Source organism: Phlebotomus papatasi, chromosome 3, assembly GCF_024763615.1.
Source record: "Phlebotomus papatasi isolate M1 chromosome 3, Ppap_2.1, whole genome shotgun sequence".
Classification (NCBI taxonomy): Eukaryota; Metazoa; Arthropoda; class Insecta; order Diptera; family Psychodidae; genus Phlebotomus; species Phlebotomus papatasi.
In genome coordinates, this window is record NC_077224.1 from 34,751,697 (window position 1) to 34,768,907 (window position 17,211).

Here is a 17,211-nt window from a genome sequence, read left to right on the forward strand (position 1 = left end):
AATTTTTTTTTATTCAGTCAAAATTTTAAATCTACATCCTAGTTATCAGCAAGGACTTAGAATTCCCATTTTGTATTCGTTTTTCAGCAACTGGTTTTGACCAAAATGCCCTGAATGCCAGCATGATGGGCTTCAACAACTACATAACCAATCCCAATCTCACGTCAATAAACTACGGTGGTTCGGGATTGCCGGGACGAGGCTATGGTGCAAATTATACTGGAAATCTCAATCCTTCCATGTCCTTCCTAAATCAATTGTCATATCAATCGGGTTTGGGCATTAATCAAGATCCCATGATGCTCATGAATCAACTCTATCAGTCCTATCCGATGGGAATGGGTAGTTCCAGTATGCAGACTCCTTACATGGGATATATGAATCAGAATTCGTACTTTGGTACTGGAATGTACCCTAGTCCTAGTACTTCACTGAATTCCTCTCCACTTGGGCCGCAGTACAAAAATCTGCAGAGTTTAGCAGAGATTGCCATGTTACCGGATTCGAATGCTCTAGCGAGATCACAGAGTGTTAGTCCGTCAACGAATGTAGGGCATTTGCAGACATCCACAACTAGTAGTCCGGGACTATCGATGGCTACGACGACAACGAATGCAGGTCACGTTCAGAGAAATACGCCGACGTGGTCAATGTGGAATCTTAAGAATGCACCAAGTTACTTTACTCCGGGTATAACGACGGCAACAACGCAAGCGGTGACTCAGAGTAGTGCGAAGACAACCCAGGCAACGAGTACGGCAATTTCATCGACTGTACAGGTCACTCCACCGGGAATTTCTCCTCAAACGCAGCAGATGCAAGTGAGGCAAATGGTTAAGACGCCAATTCAACAGAAAACAGGACATTTGGGTACACCAACTTCCATTGTGACTTCCCTGACGCCAAGTACCGCGCCTGCCATGTCCATAAGTACATTTACTCGGACTGATCAAACTTCAGAAAGACCATCCAGTAGCACCAGTCCACAGCCTCATGTCATTATGAAGGCAACAAATACAGTTAATGTGCGCAAAGATAAAGATCCACCACCTCCCACTGTCACGAAAGTCACCAATATGGGCATAGTCTATCCGACTGTTGAACAGAGGGAAAGTGCTGTACCTAGCTTGGCATCACTAACTCCAGCTACCATTACAAAAATACCCACCACAACTGCCCAGAACAACACTCCAACTACACCGAAGGATCCTAAAGCTGCCACGTTGTCTCTTTTGGGAATAAATGCCGTTCTGCAGAATGTTACAGTGACGCCATTGACAAAAACAACAAGGCAACCAAATACAACGCTTACCCCAATAGTTACCACAACGGTCAAATCCAGCCCGAAGAATCTTCCGGGTAGTAACCCGAAAAATCTGCCGGGTAGTAGCCAGAAAAATCTGCCGGGTAGCAGCCCGAAAAATCTGCCGGGTATCAGCCCGAAAAATCTACCGGGTAACAGTCCAAAGACGACGACTCCCACCACAACTCCAACAGGAAAGAAGCCAGGATTTTCGAATCCCGCTGAGATCATGCAGAATTTGCAGAATGTGACGGTGAAGCCAACTAGTACGCAACCTGGTAAGCGACAGCCATATGTGTACCCAGCCAAGGGTAGAAGGCCCATTCAGATCAATCAACGAGTGGTCAGCAATCAAACGAGTATCACGCCAATCTCAAAGCCACCTCCATTGAAGCCTACTCTGAGTCCGATTAGTGCAACACTGACGAGAGCAACTGTGAGTCAAGTGGCAAGGCCTACTACTGTGACACAAGTTACCAAGCCTACTACGTTGACTCAAGTGGCGAAGCCTGCTGTGAGTCAAGTCGTGGTGACACCACCATCAAAAGCACAAGGGCCGCATTTAACGAGGATATCGCGATTAGTGCCATCGACCATTACAACGCCTACTTCAACAGTTCATCTTGAGAAGGCATTGAGCGGGGCAGTTAGGCCGGTTCTTGCAAAGAAACCAATGACGACGCCTCAGTTAACGGTGGTTAGGCCAGGTTTACCAGTTACTAAGACAGTTCAACTTAAAAGGTAAGAATCTCAGATTAATTTAATACTTTTCAATTTACATTTGTGGACTTTTTGGATATTTTTACCTTTCTGGGCGATGTGCATTGTGCATATCGCTCCTTAGAAATTACAAGGGGCCAACTAATTTTCGCCCATTTTCAAGAGACAGCGTGAAAGATTCAACTTTGTGTAAATAAGTATCTCAATTTAATGACTGAACAAAAATAATTTATTTCTTTTCTATTTGTATGAACATTAATATAAACATCGAAACTCTTATGTTTTTACCCAGGGGCATGACATTTCCTATGTTTCCCGTATGTTTCTAGCGTGCCGAAAAAACTTTTGGGTTTATTAGCTACTTTCCGTCAGTGTAGAATGAATTAGCAAAAAATATAAATATAAAATAAAAGCTAACTTATTAATAAACAGCCAACCGAAAACTACAAATTGGCAACCTACGTAGTTTTGGAGATATCTTGTGTAGTATGTACGAAAATTGAGAAAAATTTATACTAAAACCGGTCGCATTTTTTACAGCTAATGTCACCCCCTGGTTTTTACCTTTCAAGATATGTTTTTTAATGAGTTAGCTCCCTGTCCCTGTATTTTGTGCCCCTTTACTTCAAACAAAATTATGCAAGTAATCAAAAACATTAAAATTTTGGAAAACTTTTCTAATAACGAAATTTAATGATCTATATCATCTGAAAATTTATTTAATTGTCTTTCTAAGTGCATTAGAATCTCAAAATCGCAAAAAAGTGAGTTGACCCCTTGTAATTTCCCATAGAAGCGATATGAAGGTGGTCAGACTGGGAACCAGTCTGTGCACATCGTCCATAAATGTAAAAGTGATAGTGAAAGAATTCCCTGACACCCTTTTCCCACCAACTATCATACCTGAGGAAGAATCCATCTAGCTCAGAAACGTTCCTACGTTGGCGTATAGGAGGAGAAGAACCAGGTTGAAATTCCGGGTTTTCCCTATTTGTATCTTCTCGAGGTTTACCTCATTCTACTTCAAGAACTATTCGTGCAACTGTTTTTACTACTTTATACACTTTTTCTCCATATGACCATTCTTATTTAGTTTACTCCTTATCCATTTCTCGAATACATTCTTTTCACAGTGATTCTTCAAGGTACCCACTTTAAACATAGTATTTCTCATAAACAAACTGGTCTTTACCAAATAATGAACAGAATCAATATTTGCTCCCCTATATGACCTCACTCGCGACGACATAGGCCACATGCGCCCATTGAGAAACGGATCCGAGATCCTTAAGTGGGGGGCCCTTTAGTGTTTCAAGACATTCCGTGTGTACCATTTTGGCTTTTTTTAAGGAACAATTTTTCTTTTATGATATAATCAAATTTTGCTGCTCAATCCAGTCCGTTCCAAGAATCTGATGATCTTTTTGAAATTAACGGCTGCTGCTTCATCACCAAGGTCTCTTTGCGTTATTATACCTCCAACGGCAAATCTTCAAAACTACGTGGGTTGCCAATTTGGAGTTTTCGGTTGCCTCTTCGTTATTAAATTGGCTTTTATTTTGTATTTGTATTTTTTGATAAATCATTCCACAATGACATAAAACAGCTAATAAACTCAAAAGTTTTTTCGGCACGCTAGGAACATATGGGACACATAGGAAATGTGATGCTCCTGGCGTGAGTCTTGAAGTCTGCCACTCAAACCACTTGACAAATTGTAGGGGCGCAAATAACTTACACACAAGTTGTCCTTCTAATTAAAACAATTTATTTAAAATTGTACTGATTAGTACAAGAGCCAAGTTGGAACGGAACTCAGTGGCGGAGGAAATGCTTAGCTTCGCAGTATTCCTCCGCACCAACTGCAAGTGCCACATAAAGGAATTTGCTTATTAATCAAATATTCGCGAACTGGACTTTGATACGAGTTCGCGACAAAATCTCCAGAGGAGGTCAGACTCAATCTATGGAAGGAAGTCATTCATGCATTTTCAACCGCTTACCCCTATTGGGGTCGCGGGCCCATGAACATCCAAATTAGCAGCCCACGCTTGTCGATCCTCCGCCACTTCAGGAAGATGTTCGGGTTCGATTCCAAGGCGCTCCAAGACAAGATTCTGAATTTGATTCAGCCACCTTGTCCTAGGTCTGCATCGAGGTCGACTCCTCACAATGGCTTGCATAGCTTTTCTGGGGAATCTTTTTCTATCCATGCGGTGAACATGACCATACCATCGAAGTTTCTCTCAATTCGAAGAAGCAGCTCCTCGACTCTTAATCGAACGGTTACATTCCTCACTCGATCTCGACGAGTGATTCCCTTCCTTAACCGCCCTAAGGTACCTCATCTCGGCAGCTTGTACTCGCGATCTTATACTTTCGGTCATTACCCAAATCTCATGACCATAGGTGAGAATAGGAATAAACACAGCTTTGAAAACCGATAATTTAGCCGTACGGCTAAGCTCGGCTTTCCTCACCACGCTTCCGCCAAGCTCCCTCATTACTGCAGAAGCTTGACCGATTCGCGACGATAGTTCGGTGTGAAACCTATCATCACTCGTGAATGACACCCCGAAATACTTGAACTTCTCCACCCGTGTCAATGATTTTCCATTAACGTGTAGAGTGCATTGCACATGCTGTCAAGAAATCGCCATTACCTCCGACTTATACGGGCTTCAGACCTAAGGTTTAGCAATATGGCTTTAATTACTCTAATTTTTTATCAATTACGATTTTTTGCAAAAATTTAACTTAGGATTGGATTATTAAGGACAAATGATCTATTAGGCTTTCAAAAAGCAACAAAATTGCTCGCAATTTAAGATTTTGAGGCATTCGGGAACTGGGCAGAGCAGAACCTCTAGTCTCAAACCAGCCTTATTCTCGTTCGTCTTTATACCGGTTTCGGCATAAGCGTTTACAAATCGGTCAAGTGTGCGCTGAAGCTCTTCTTCGGAAGATTCAAAAAGAACCAAATCATCTTCGAAGAGGAGATGGCTCACATCGATATCCCCAATACGAATCGCATCCCACCTTCGACTGCGTTCCATAATCTTGTTCATGTATAGTATGAACAATAATGGTGATCAACACACCTCTGGCGCAGTCCAACACCCACCTGAAAACCTTCTGACTTGGATCCGTTTACACGAACACAGCTACTACAGTTTCTGTACTATGACTGGACTTTATAAAGAAACTCCCAATAATAGGCAATTCATATCAAATTCTTTCAATCCGATTTCACTTAAGCCGGAACTCCCTGTAGTTTTTCTGTGATTCTCGACCAATAAAAATCTAAACTTATGCCCTAGACACACATACAACTTAAGCCGAGAGACGACTTAGTGGAAAATGATGTAACTGTAGTTTGACCATTATTTTTAGTATAATTACTCTAAGCCGTCTCTCGGCTAATCCTCAGGTCTGTCAAGGCCCTTACCTTTTATTTAAGTTCCTAATGTGAACTTCTCTCTTTACATGTTTCAAAGACTTCAATGCTTTATCCCTCAAGCTATTCGACTTTTACTTGTTCGTGCCCTGCTCCTTCCCCTCTTTTCCTATGGTGCTGAGCTCTTTTTCTCTTGCGACAAAGTATCATTGCGTCGCTTGTCTGTCACATTTAACAATTGTGTCAGATTCATTTATTCACTTCGTCCTTATGACCATGTTTCCCGCTGTTGTGAGCAAGTCCTTGGACAAACCCTTCCACACTTCCTGCAGTCACGGGTAGTCGATTTCTTGTGCCACGTGCTCCAATTTCGTCAACCTGACTATTTGACGGAACTTCTGCAGCCTGGCTCGTTCACTAGGTCTTCTTATCTCGTCGTGCCAAGGTCCGGGGAGTCGCATTATTCACAGTTCACTCTTTGTCTTGGGAGTGACTCTTTGGAACGAGTTGCCCAGAGAGAAGAGGCAGCGGCTTATTCGATCCTTTTTGGCGTCTTGAACTCTTTTTTTTTGTCTCTTTCTTTTTAAATGCGCAATTATTGTAATGCGTACCCTGCACACTTAATGTGTTGCTCCTGGCATACACAACCTTTGAAAGAGCTTTTCCACCGTTTTGCTCTGGAGGTTGGTCACCAACGATAAGACGGCGGTGGACACTTCGTCGGTTGCGTCTACCTCTGTCGTATCTGCATTTGTTTTGTATCTGCATTCGGTGCAAGCTACAATACAGACGTCCCATCTTGCGTGAAATGCTGACACAAAAGAAATGCAGATACGACAGAGGTAGACGCAACCGACGACTTGTTACTCTCTTTTTCCTATACTACCATACTATGCTTTCAAGAGATTTGTGTCTCAAAAGTCAAATGTAAATGGAAATAATTCCCAACGTACAATAACTTTTATTCAGTAAACATGTTTTTGACATTTCAGTGAGAGTGAGTGAGATATTAGATCTAGTCATCTTGCTCATTCTCATAGGAAGTTTTGAAAACATGTTTACAAACAAAAGTTATTGTGCGCTGGGCATAAAAATAAAAATAAATAATGTTATTGAATGCAATTCTGCCTTTTAGGCCATCAGTTTCCCTGCAATCGTCCCCAGTTGGGGCAGCAGGATCACCGAAGGGGGAGTGGATGGCCATAAAGCGACCATCAACAACGCCAATTGCTGAATTGATGGCCAATTCCAAGACCATTTCGATAACGCAGGTGAAGAAGCCAAATTTAGGGGTTCATCCCAAGCCACCAATTGTTCCACAATCATCTGCCACTCTGCAGAAGATAACTCTTCCCATACGGCGAACAAACAAAGTCCCACCGACAGTTCTTAACAAAGGTACAACAAAAAAGTAGGAAGACGTAGAAGCTGGAAGACTTTTTAATTAAAATTGTTCTTTGGACTTTTTGGACAGATCCTGAAATTGTGGAGCTCGACTGAAGAATCAACTTGCAGCATTGATGTGTAAAAAAGGAATAATTGCAACAAAAGTTATAAAAAAAAAGAAACTGCAAATGGACAACAAGTTTTTCACACTATTGTTGTGATATTTTTTTTTTAATTTTGGTGTTATTACTAAAGATTTAAGCAAAAAACTAATTATTTAAACTGTATTTTACTTAAAATTTCCATTCATAAATTCATCCTAAAAGCAATAATACAATTCTTTTTAGTTACACTTTGGTAATAAAAAAAATAATAAACTATTTTAGCAGTCAAATTTTTGTCAATGTAAATAATTTAATCAGTGGAATATAGAAATTGAATGAAAGACAAGAAAACACCGGAATTTAATTTCCGTGCGAATGGATGAGAAAGAGAAAGGATGTATACGAAATTTATAAAGACTTATTTATATTGCGATTCTCTTTATTCAATTACAATATTTAATCTACAGCAAACACTATTATTTTTAATTTATCTTCATTTTTTTTTCTTTCATTTAAATGGAATTAACACGCACAGATATTTTTTGAGGTATAAAAAATGCCTGTAAATTACAACGTGAATTACAAAGAGAAACCATTACAAGTAGTTTTTTTTTTATATTTTTCTTCAAATATTGAAATTTCAGCGATATTACAATTATAATATGAAGAAAGAAAGATAATGTTTGATTATAAATGAAATAATTTCGATTATACAATTAATCGCCAAATGATTTATTATAATTTTTCTTTTCTTTTGTTGAAAATGAAAATTGATGCGATGGAATTACTTATCATCAACATTATTGAGCATAACAATGTTGGGATGAACATTTTTCATGGTGTCTTCCGGAGCATTCCATTCACCGCACGACGACAGAACATCCGTATTCTGTTGATTCCGTTCCGATTCTTCTCGCTGAGGTGATGTTTTATTTTTATTTATTTTAATAACGTTTTCATTGTATATTTTTTTTGTGATTTTGTGTGTAGTTTTTTTACACAGGAAGTTGAGGTTTTTAGATAAACCACACACAATTTTGTTTTTCATTACTAAAGTCGTAAAGGGAAATTATCAAAAAATTTAACTCAATTGCGATATTTATTCAATAAGGAAAAATAAAAATTGAAAAAAGGAAGCGCGTGAATAAAAAAGAATCCCAATAGAACCCAATAAAAAAATCCCATTATTCGCCCGAGATAAACCCATCCAAAAAATTAAAAATTAAAGAATAACTACCGAGAAATAGATTTATCAATTTCAGAAACTTATTTATGGAAGTTTTTTTCATACCTGTTTGTCAGCATTAGCGAATTTTGTGAACATATTTGCATAAATCTTCCTCTCTTTCTCAGTTGCTTCCTTTAATTTTTGCTTAATCCACGTTATTTGATTCTGAGCCGCTTTATTCGACGGTTCCAATTGTTGAACCTACAATTTTAAAGGAAAAAAACTTTAAACCAGTTACTTCATACAAAAATCCTAAAAATTTATATTATTCAAATTTTTATAGTTTCCTTAATTGTTGCCTTGAGAAACAAAGTAAAAGTTTTTTTTTTTAAATTTATTCGAAAACGAAAATGGGGATTTCGAGATAGTCGACAACGAATTTTTGAAAATCAATCTTTTTGATTTCAGCTCCCCTAGCGGTGCTCGTATGAAGATTACATATCTATTCAGAAGAACTTCAATTAGGGGAAAGTGCTCTCCCTTCGAACGTTCATGCCTTCGAATAATGTGAATTTCTTTTGTTTTTTGTGAGAGATTTACACTAAATTATCACGGAATTATCAACAATTGATGATAAGCCAACCAATATTTAATAGCAATGTATATAGGGTAAAGGATTCAAATTCAAATCTTTCGGTGTTCGTCAGGGGCAGCTTTTTCCTCAATTAAAACTCGAAATTTTGCTCCAAATATCATCCGTCAGAAACCCCACCTATAGTATAGGGTAAAGGCTCATAATTTTGCCCAGTCTGCTTATAAGCATCGATGTTCCAAGTTTGAAGTGCCATATTAGGTGAGATTCTTAATAATCTCACCTACTATAATCCTAACAAAATTTCATGTCATCCGATCGAGCTCAAACTTGGCCAAAATGTGTTTCAGTACTTCCTGATCACGAATATATATGTGGCTAATTTACGTTCCCGGCCGGCTGGCCGGCCGGCCGCTCTTTGGAGCTTAATAGCTCCTAAACTAAAAGAGATATCGACTTGCGGTTTTCGGCAAAGGTTATATATCGGGTGAAAATTGCAACTTGGTGCATTGACCCCTCACCCCCCACCCCTCCTTCCGCCATTTTGAAGACCCCCCTTTTTTGTTTTCTCAATAGCTCAGCCCCTATGGCAGAGATCGGGCTCAAATTTTAGTATGTTATAGCCGCTGATTATACCTATCAAACAAAAAAAAACTTAAGTCGATCCATAACCCCTGACCCGAGCTATATGGGGTCAAAGTTCGAATATTGACCGGCCTCTATCTCCGATTCTAATTAACAATAACATTTGGGTTTTTGGTTTCGTCTCGTTGAGCACTTTCAGATGGAAGTTCAAAAACTCACCATAGATGGCGCTGTGATAGCGTCAAAATTCATCAAAATTCAAACTCATTTTTCTCAAAAATCCTTTGTGCAAGTTAATCAAATTTTAGAGTCTTATAGTTCAGTCTAGGACGTTTCCAAAATGGGGCGTAAGTGCGCTGTGGTTTCAATAGAACCGGAGATATGAGGGGTCAAATTTCACGAAATTCAAAATATTATATCTTCTGTTCTATTTGACCGATTTTGATGAGTGAGGGCTTAAACGAAAGATCTCACCAAATGCTACGACTTTCCAGAACACTTGAACTTCGTGGGACCAATACCAGGGGCGCTACAGTCGAAAAACCAATTTCAATATCACATAACCTCAAATACCTCGACTGTCGCTGAACCGATCATGATGATTTCTTCGGCATAATTGTAGAGGACATTTATATCTATATTTCGTCCATACATCATTTTTCGTTCAGACAATGCCATCTGTCTGATTTTATCGTTTAAATGTGAACAAATTGATTTTTCCCATAATAACGCTTTGAAACCACTCAGATGCCAATTTGACAGCTTCTACTCGACCAAGACACTTAAAATAGGGTTTTAAATAGAAAGTCTCACAAAATACAACAATTCTTTGATATAGTTGAAGTTCATCAAATGAACACTTGGGGCGCGCTCTGGTCGAAAAAACGAGTTCAGAAACAAACAAGAGAGAGAGAGAGTTTATACAAGAGAGGACTACAGCATTATTAAGAGGTCGTGTAAAGGCGGGGTTTCCGCCGTTTACTCGTGGAGGCTGTTGTTAAGACGGCGGCGGCCGCTGCTTGAGTACCAGCGTCAGGATATGGGTGGGCTGTAGGTTTAGTGGTATGGGGCGCATTGGGCTCGAATGTTCAAAATAAATAAATAAATAAATAAAAATAAAATAAAGAACAATCAGGGTCTAAAAAATGTAAACATAATTAGGGGAATGTAGGCATGGTGCGCACACAGTAAACTTTCAAACGATGCGATTTTTTTTTTGGTTCGCAAAGAGCTAGTTTTCCATTTCTCAGCTCGTTTCATGAGGTTAATAATTATCTATCTTATGGCTGAGAAATGCTGAACTAGCTCTTGACAACCAAAGAGAAAATTCGCATCGTTTGAAGGTTGACTGTGTACGAGCCATGCCTACTTTCCTCTATATTAAAAAATACCGCTAAATTTATAGTAGTCCAAAATATTTTTCTAATTTAAATATTTGAATTCTTAAATTGTCAACTTGTTTTTTTCCACGCCCTAATAGCCATCACCGTCTTAGCGTCTAGCTTTATTGACAATTTCTCAGGACACCGGATAAACTTTAAATCGATGTTAATAAATGTACTACACTTGAGATTACGAACCGAGGTAAACCCTTCCTCAAAACACTCGGAAAAAATACAAGTGGGTGTGGTTAAATTTTCCAAAGGAAGCTGAAGTGGGTGTGGCTAAATTTTCCAAAGGTGGCTGAAAGCCCCAAAAGGTTAGCCAAAGATTAGCCTGTTCTTATTTCTCTGGTTTCGTGAGAAGTTTTTCGGATAATCGCCAAGGAGTTTTCCGTATGTCTCGCACCTCATGATTTTCCCTTTCTCTAACCGAACCTGCCTACAAACTACATTATTTATTTATTTTTTATGAGAAATTCCACAAGATGCGTTAGGCATTCCAATGAAATAGGAAATTTCATTCACCAGAAAAACAATCTATCAAAAAAACATTCAAAATCATAACATATTTTAAATTTATTATATCGTATATAATAGCAACATTTATATCACACGAGCCTATATAGAGATTGCATGACTGCATCTTCTTCTTCAACATATCTAATTACAAATGAATGGTTAAATGGGTTAGTTATTCACAAATTGCAAGCCTCGAAAGATCTTTGAGACACGAATTATTATGTTGCTGAGTGCAGATTTTTTGCAAAGTGGGAAAATAACACCTAAACTAGATGCTCAAACTCCACTTTGATGGTATTTTGCTGTAAACCTTTGAGTGGAACACATCATATTTTCCAAAGGGAATTTATGATTTTCAAATCCTCATTTTTTTTAAAGTTTTAACCTTCGCATCTTCATCAGGACAGTTAAATTGTGCCGAATATCGTAATAAGTGGTAGTATGGAAAGCAAAGTGATATGAATTTGAAAAATTTTATCCATAATTGCATATTTAAAATATGTACTACAAGTTTAGCCTTATTTTCTTCTACTTAACAATTTATTCACAGGTAATTTCAATTAAATTAAAGTGTTTTCTTTTTGAGTTTATTAAAATTGAAAGTGTAAAAAATGTCCTTTTTACCCTGAAATTATTATAGTTCACAATCGTGGTTTACGGTGAAGATGAATTGCGACATAAAAAGAAGAAGGGACAACAGCAAAAGGATCAAGAACCTAAACCTACAATTTGCATTCTTCCAATCCCACTGCAAACCTACCAACCATCCTATGTACACTCAGGAGATCAGGTGAGATATTGCAACATCCAATTGATTTCTTCACAATGTATCAAGTGTATTTAATTGAACAACTTTCCAATCAAATAATTCATGATACACTCAGATGATTTGTGTTTAAATAATATAAAAAATTTAGTCCATTGCGTTTAATCGGAAACGAAAAAAATAACTAATGAGTGAAGGCAAAAAAATATTAAACCATAATAAGGTTTAATGATGGTCTGGAATTCATGAGTATTTCTTTAACGAAGGCGTAAATTAACTAGAAAACTAAAAGAAAATGCGTTAAGATCAATCCAAGATCAAAAACTCCTAAAATAACTAAATAATTATCGCATTAAGCAGTAAAAAACGCATAAGCCTAAATAGAAAGTAAAAATGTGTGCTAATAACATATGTTTCTGCAAAAGTAGAATAAATGCAGTGTACCTTAAATGTTAGATTGTTAAAGATGAACAATTTAAATACTTGTAAAATGTTCTAATTATACTTCTTTAGTAATAACATATTTTACAATTGCTCAAGCAGCTTTTGGTTTCTGGGGAAGATTCTTCAAGCGGAAAAAAAATATCAGTTGCATTATGTTTTTAACATGTTTGATAATTATTAAACTTTCAATAACAAATTTCACTTAACATTTAATAAGACACTTTTGACCTACTATCTGTACCACATCTTCTATGCCTTCGATGTTAATTAATTAATTTCGCTAATTCGAGATGAAAATGAAGGGAAATTCGGAAACTTATACAATAGATTCTCGTTATAATTCGGTTCTTTAAATACCGGGAAACGCCGGGAAATGTTAACATTTTGCAAGTTTGATTTTGAATAACGAATGAAGCAAATGGTCAAATTTCCTAAAGAATTTCACACTTATGTTGTGTTTTTCATCATGAACCTTTTATCGAATTTACCCTAATTAACAAAAAAAATCATTGAATTTTAAACAGTTTCACGCCTGATTTTTCCTCAAATTTAGATGATATAATATTTTTGTTTTAAATACCCGAATTTCAGAAACTCTACCGTAACCTTTCACCGTATTTAAAGTTTATTCGATAATACGATGCGCGCTGAAATAATATAATGCCTTTAATAATATGATTATGATTTTTAAACACTTTACTGTTCTCAAGTGCCTCTGCATTATCGACTTTTCTTTGTGTTGGGTTTAGTCTTGTTTTCTTCAATACTCGCCGTATTCTAAAACCATCAAACAGTCATGACAGGAACTAACAAAAAGAAAAATCGACGATGTAGAAGCCCTTAACTCTTTCGTCTCCTTTGGGACTCTGGGTACCCATGGAAAAAATAATTTTTTTAGACTATTTAGAATCGATAAAAATCCGATTCTTGTGGATGATTACAAACTATAAGGATGTCCAAATCTAGGTTATTTTTTGCAAGATCCTAATTAACTCCTGAGCTTAGATATTTTTGGTCAAAAATCGTGAATTTTCGATTTTCTGCTTCCTTGCAGATATTGTGACTTTTTTGATATTTCTAGGCCCGAATAAGGAAAAACCTCTCGGGGTCAATAAGTATGATAACTAACAATTACAGATTGCATGAATTCGAAAAATATTTTTTTTCTTAAATTTTCAAAAAACTTGTTCAAACTTTATGGGTACTCTCGTCCACAAAAATCGAAATCTAGAGGTCAAATGTAAGGCTATCCCGCCAATGCCCGCCATTTACTTTTTGACACCAATCTTGTAACAAAATTCCAAGCGGGAGCGACATTTTTGCCAATATGGCCGATAATTTTGACATTTGGCAGCGAGGGATATTGCTTTCAGGGAAGTTTTTTCTATTCTTCCTGATTTTGGTGAATTCTGATTGTCCAGGAAGTGTCTTTTATGCTTTTGAGAAAGCTTAATGTGTCTACAATAACATCGTGTTGAAAGAAATGTGTTTTAAAGTGTTATGTGTAAAATATTATGAGGAATCTGTTGACAAGCAGGAGCTGGGTGTCTTTTTTTAGCACTTCCTGGACATCCCACAAGATACTGGTCAAAAATTCTTCTTGTTTTAGTGATCAACATCGTACAGGAGTCCTTTGACATGCACAAAAAGTTTACAAAATCGATAATATTGTCTTTGGGAAAATTGAAGTTTGTATCCTTTGCGTTCTTTTGGGGACGAGAGTACCCATGAGTTTTCCAATTTCCCAGAGGCGGAAAAAATTCTTTCTCTACTAAAGTATCATATTTGACCACTAAGTAAGAGTTACAATAAAGTGAGTTTTACTGAAATTCGTTCGCTGGATATGTTGTGGTCCGGAAAGAGTTAAGATTTATAGAATTTACTGGAAATTTCTCACAGCCAGGACACATTTTGCAAGAAATTTGCTCAATTTAAAATAGTGCCGTGAGATTTTTGATTGTGAATGACTTCGGACAATGTATGATAGTACTTAAAATATCTTATAAATCGCTTATATATCTGTTATGCAAAAAAATCCCCAAAGCCAGAAGAAAGGGCTGTAGGCAAGAGGGGCTCATGAACAGACTCTCATACAGTCCTATTGAAAATCTGTATGAAGGGTATGAAGTCATCACAACTGCGATTTCTTGACACAACAATTTCGTTCGAATTGCTTTGCAGGAACTCAGCAAATTACTCCTGATACTGGAGCTTCAGTCGCGTACAAGTTTATCACTAATCTCTGTACTTATTTTATCTATATTTTTCACCAATAATAATTAATTACGAGTGAATAAATTTAATAAGAACAATTTAGTTCAAAAGACTACTTGTTTAACTGCAATAAAATTGAATTTAATGAGCAATTTTAATTTGCTGAATTCAAATTTAATTGAGCAACCACATTTATGCTATTTTAGCATGCTTAAACATGTTTTGGTGAGCCAAGTATTACTTTATATCAATAAATAAGCGGAAATCTATCAAATCAAATGGTTTTTAATGCAAAATAACGCATAGGAACAATTTATCTGAAAATTAATTTGAATTTAGAAATTGATAAAATCCTAATGTGGTAGCACGGTTAGATTTTGAAAAATCAATAAAATTCCTTGTTATTTTTTTTAGAATTTTTAGACCTTCGGAAACTTGGATTTCCAGTCTGAAGCCGGTATAAAATTCAATTAAGTATTTTGTTTATATCAATTACGCAAATTGTGCAATTCCAAAATGTACAACAAAAACGTGTTTTAGCCATACATTTGCTTGTTTTCATATAAAATAATAATAAAATCAGTTATTATAGGGCAAAGAATAGTGAAATAAAAAAAACTTGAACACTTTATTTAAAATTCCATGGAATATTAATGCAAAATGGGTAAAAAACGGTGTGAGTCACTTGTAAAACGCAATATCATTGTTTATTTGCACAAAGAAAATTAATCAATCAGAAATATTACACAAAAATCAAAATTTTCCAAAGGTACTGTTGAGAGTGCCATAATGATTTAAAAAAAAAAACTGATGGTTTCAGCAACCTCTGATGGTTTCAGCAACAGTTCGGAGCGATCGGACCCGAATGACCACGACACGTGAAGATAAGATGATTGCTATACATACAATACGAAAACGACGACTTACAACCCTGAACTTACAGCCGATTTCATTGAAGTTTGCACCAAAGATATCAAAGTTTGACTCGTCTATCCAAAGTACCCTTTCCAAGTCAAACGGTTAGAGATTGAGAATTTGAACCTTAAGCGGACCCCCCTCATAAGTCGACCCAAATACAAAAAAACATGTTTTTTGGGGGGAATTGTTCAGAAATGCCTCGTATGATTCTTTTTAGTTTTGGATATTTTTCCCAGGCTGTCTAGACGGCAATTTATGTTTAGTTTATTCGTCGTCTGTCCAACTTTTATCACGCCTGGAAGCCAAACGGTTAGAGATAGAGACTTGGGACCTTTGGGAATCCCACCCCCATAAGTCGACCCTGGGACCATTTAGATGCGCCTTATTTCGCTCCGCCTCTCCCACTCTTATTCAAAATCATGTTATTTCTGGATTGCTCGAAAACGCGTCGTGTGATTTTTTTCTTCATTTTTTGGTATGTTTCCGATGCTGCTTATAGGCGGATATTTCGTAATTATACGAAAATACCGTCGTATCATTCCTAAGATTGGGGTTTCGGGGTTAAAAAGCCTCTTAAAAGCGTATTTCTCAATCGAATGGGATCATTTTGGGCTCGTTGGAAAGGTCTGTACCAATTCTAATCGGTTCTAAACCGGTGATGAAGCAACTTTTGTCCGAAAATTATTGTCCTATAGTACTCCTGAACTATTTTGAGTGATCCCTTGAGTGATTCATAAATTGATTCAAATCGGTTGTGAACCGTTGAATAATAAATGATGGGAAAGTACTTTTGAAGTATAGCACCTAAGTCTCGAGTTCGAGCATTTAGCAAATCATGAAACGCTATGCCATCCCTTAAAAGAAATTATAGAAATGTTTCAGATCTTGAATTTGATTTAATTCTTAAAATTTTAAAGTTATTTGTCTTCAAGATTACAATAAATAGGGTAATTATTGATTAATAATAATTATTATTGATTAATAATTATATTATTGAAAAAACGTCTACTTTACAGAAATAAAAGGGAAAATCTTTAAAAATTTAACATTATTTTGTAAGGTCTTTTTTTGTAAGTTAGGGTAAATGTCCTAATTCAAAACCATTTCCAGACGTTTTAACTTTGACAGAAGATTCAACACATTAAGTTCATATTTTTTCTGAAGAGAATTACATAAATTTGCTCCTTGACTCTTCTAAAATGTTACTGTTTAGTGAAAATTCTTTAAATATAGGGGAGACCGGGGAGATTTGTGACAGGGGTAGTGTGGGACAAGGCGATTCTTTCATTATTGTTTTAAATAAATGAGATTTATGCCCAACGCACAATAACTTTTGTTTTGTAAACATGTTTTTGCCATTTCAATGAGTGTGAGTGAGGTCTAGATCTAGTCATCTCGCTCACTCTCATAGGAAATTTTGAAAACATATTTACAAACAAGAGTTATTGTGCGCTGGACATTAACCACTACTCAATCGTAAGCAATATTAAGATGTATCTTGACTAAAAGAATGGATATCCTCAGTCTTATTGTTTTAATTCTATGAACACTTTTTTAAAAATTGATAAAATTGATTATTTAACTAAAATTAGCCAGAAATATGACATAAATGTTAAGTAAAATGAATAAACAACAGTCACCTCATCGTGTTTTTCATTTGAAAACATGGTCGATCGATGAAAAATTCGATGGTGAAAAGGTGCACTTTTAATT

At 36.6% G+C, this 17,211-nt stretch overlaps 3 protein-coding genes across 4 annotated transcripts in view; 2 read left to right on the plus strand and 1 right to left on the minus strand.

Annotated features, from left to right (window-relative positions):
* LOC129805416 (transcriptional regulator ATRX-like) overlaps window positions 1-7,381 on the plus strand; it is a 24,209-nt gene extending 16,828 nt beyond the window's left edge. For both annotated transcript variants that reach the window (XM_055853300.1, XM_055853302.1), the window contains 3 exons: window positions 88-2,044; window positions 6,556-6,818; window positions 6,895-7,381. In XM_055853300.1, the coding sequence (XP_055709275.1) occupies window positions 88-2,044; window positions 6,556-6,818; window positions 6,895-6,920 (2,246 nt within the window). In that variant the 3' untranslated portion in view covers window positions 6,921-7,381. The remainder of the gene's footprint in view (window positions 1-87; window positions 2,045-6,555; window positions 6,819-6,894) is intronic.
* Window positions 7,332-17,211, minus strand: part of LOC129805417 (FK506-binding protein 59) — a 27,831-nt gene continuing 17,951 nt past the window's right edge. The window contains exons 3-4 of the mRNA XM_055853303.1: window positions 8,202-8,339; window positions 7,332-7,826 (exon numbers count right to left, since the gene is read on the minus strand). Coding sequence (XP_055709278.1) covers window positions 7,695-7,826; window positions 8,202-8,339 — 270 coding nt within the window. The 3' untranslated portion in view covers window positions 7,332-7,694. The remainder of the gene's footprint in view (window positions 7,827-8,201; window positions 8,340-17,211) is intronic.
* Window positions 11,349-17,211, plus strand: part of LOC129805418 (transcription initiation factor TFIID subunit 11-like) — a 7,643-nt gene continuing 1,780 nt past the window's right edge. The window contains exons 1-2 of the mRNA XM_055853304.1: window positions 11,349-11,706; window positions 11,797-11,946. Of these exons, the coding sequence (XP_055709279.1) occupies window positions 11,656-11,706; window positions 11,797-11,946 (201 nt within the window). The 5' untranslated portion in view covers window positions 11,349-11,655. The remainder of the gene's footprint in view (window positions 11,707-11,796; window positions 11,947-17,211) is intronic.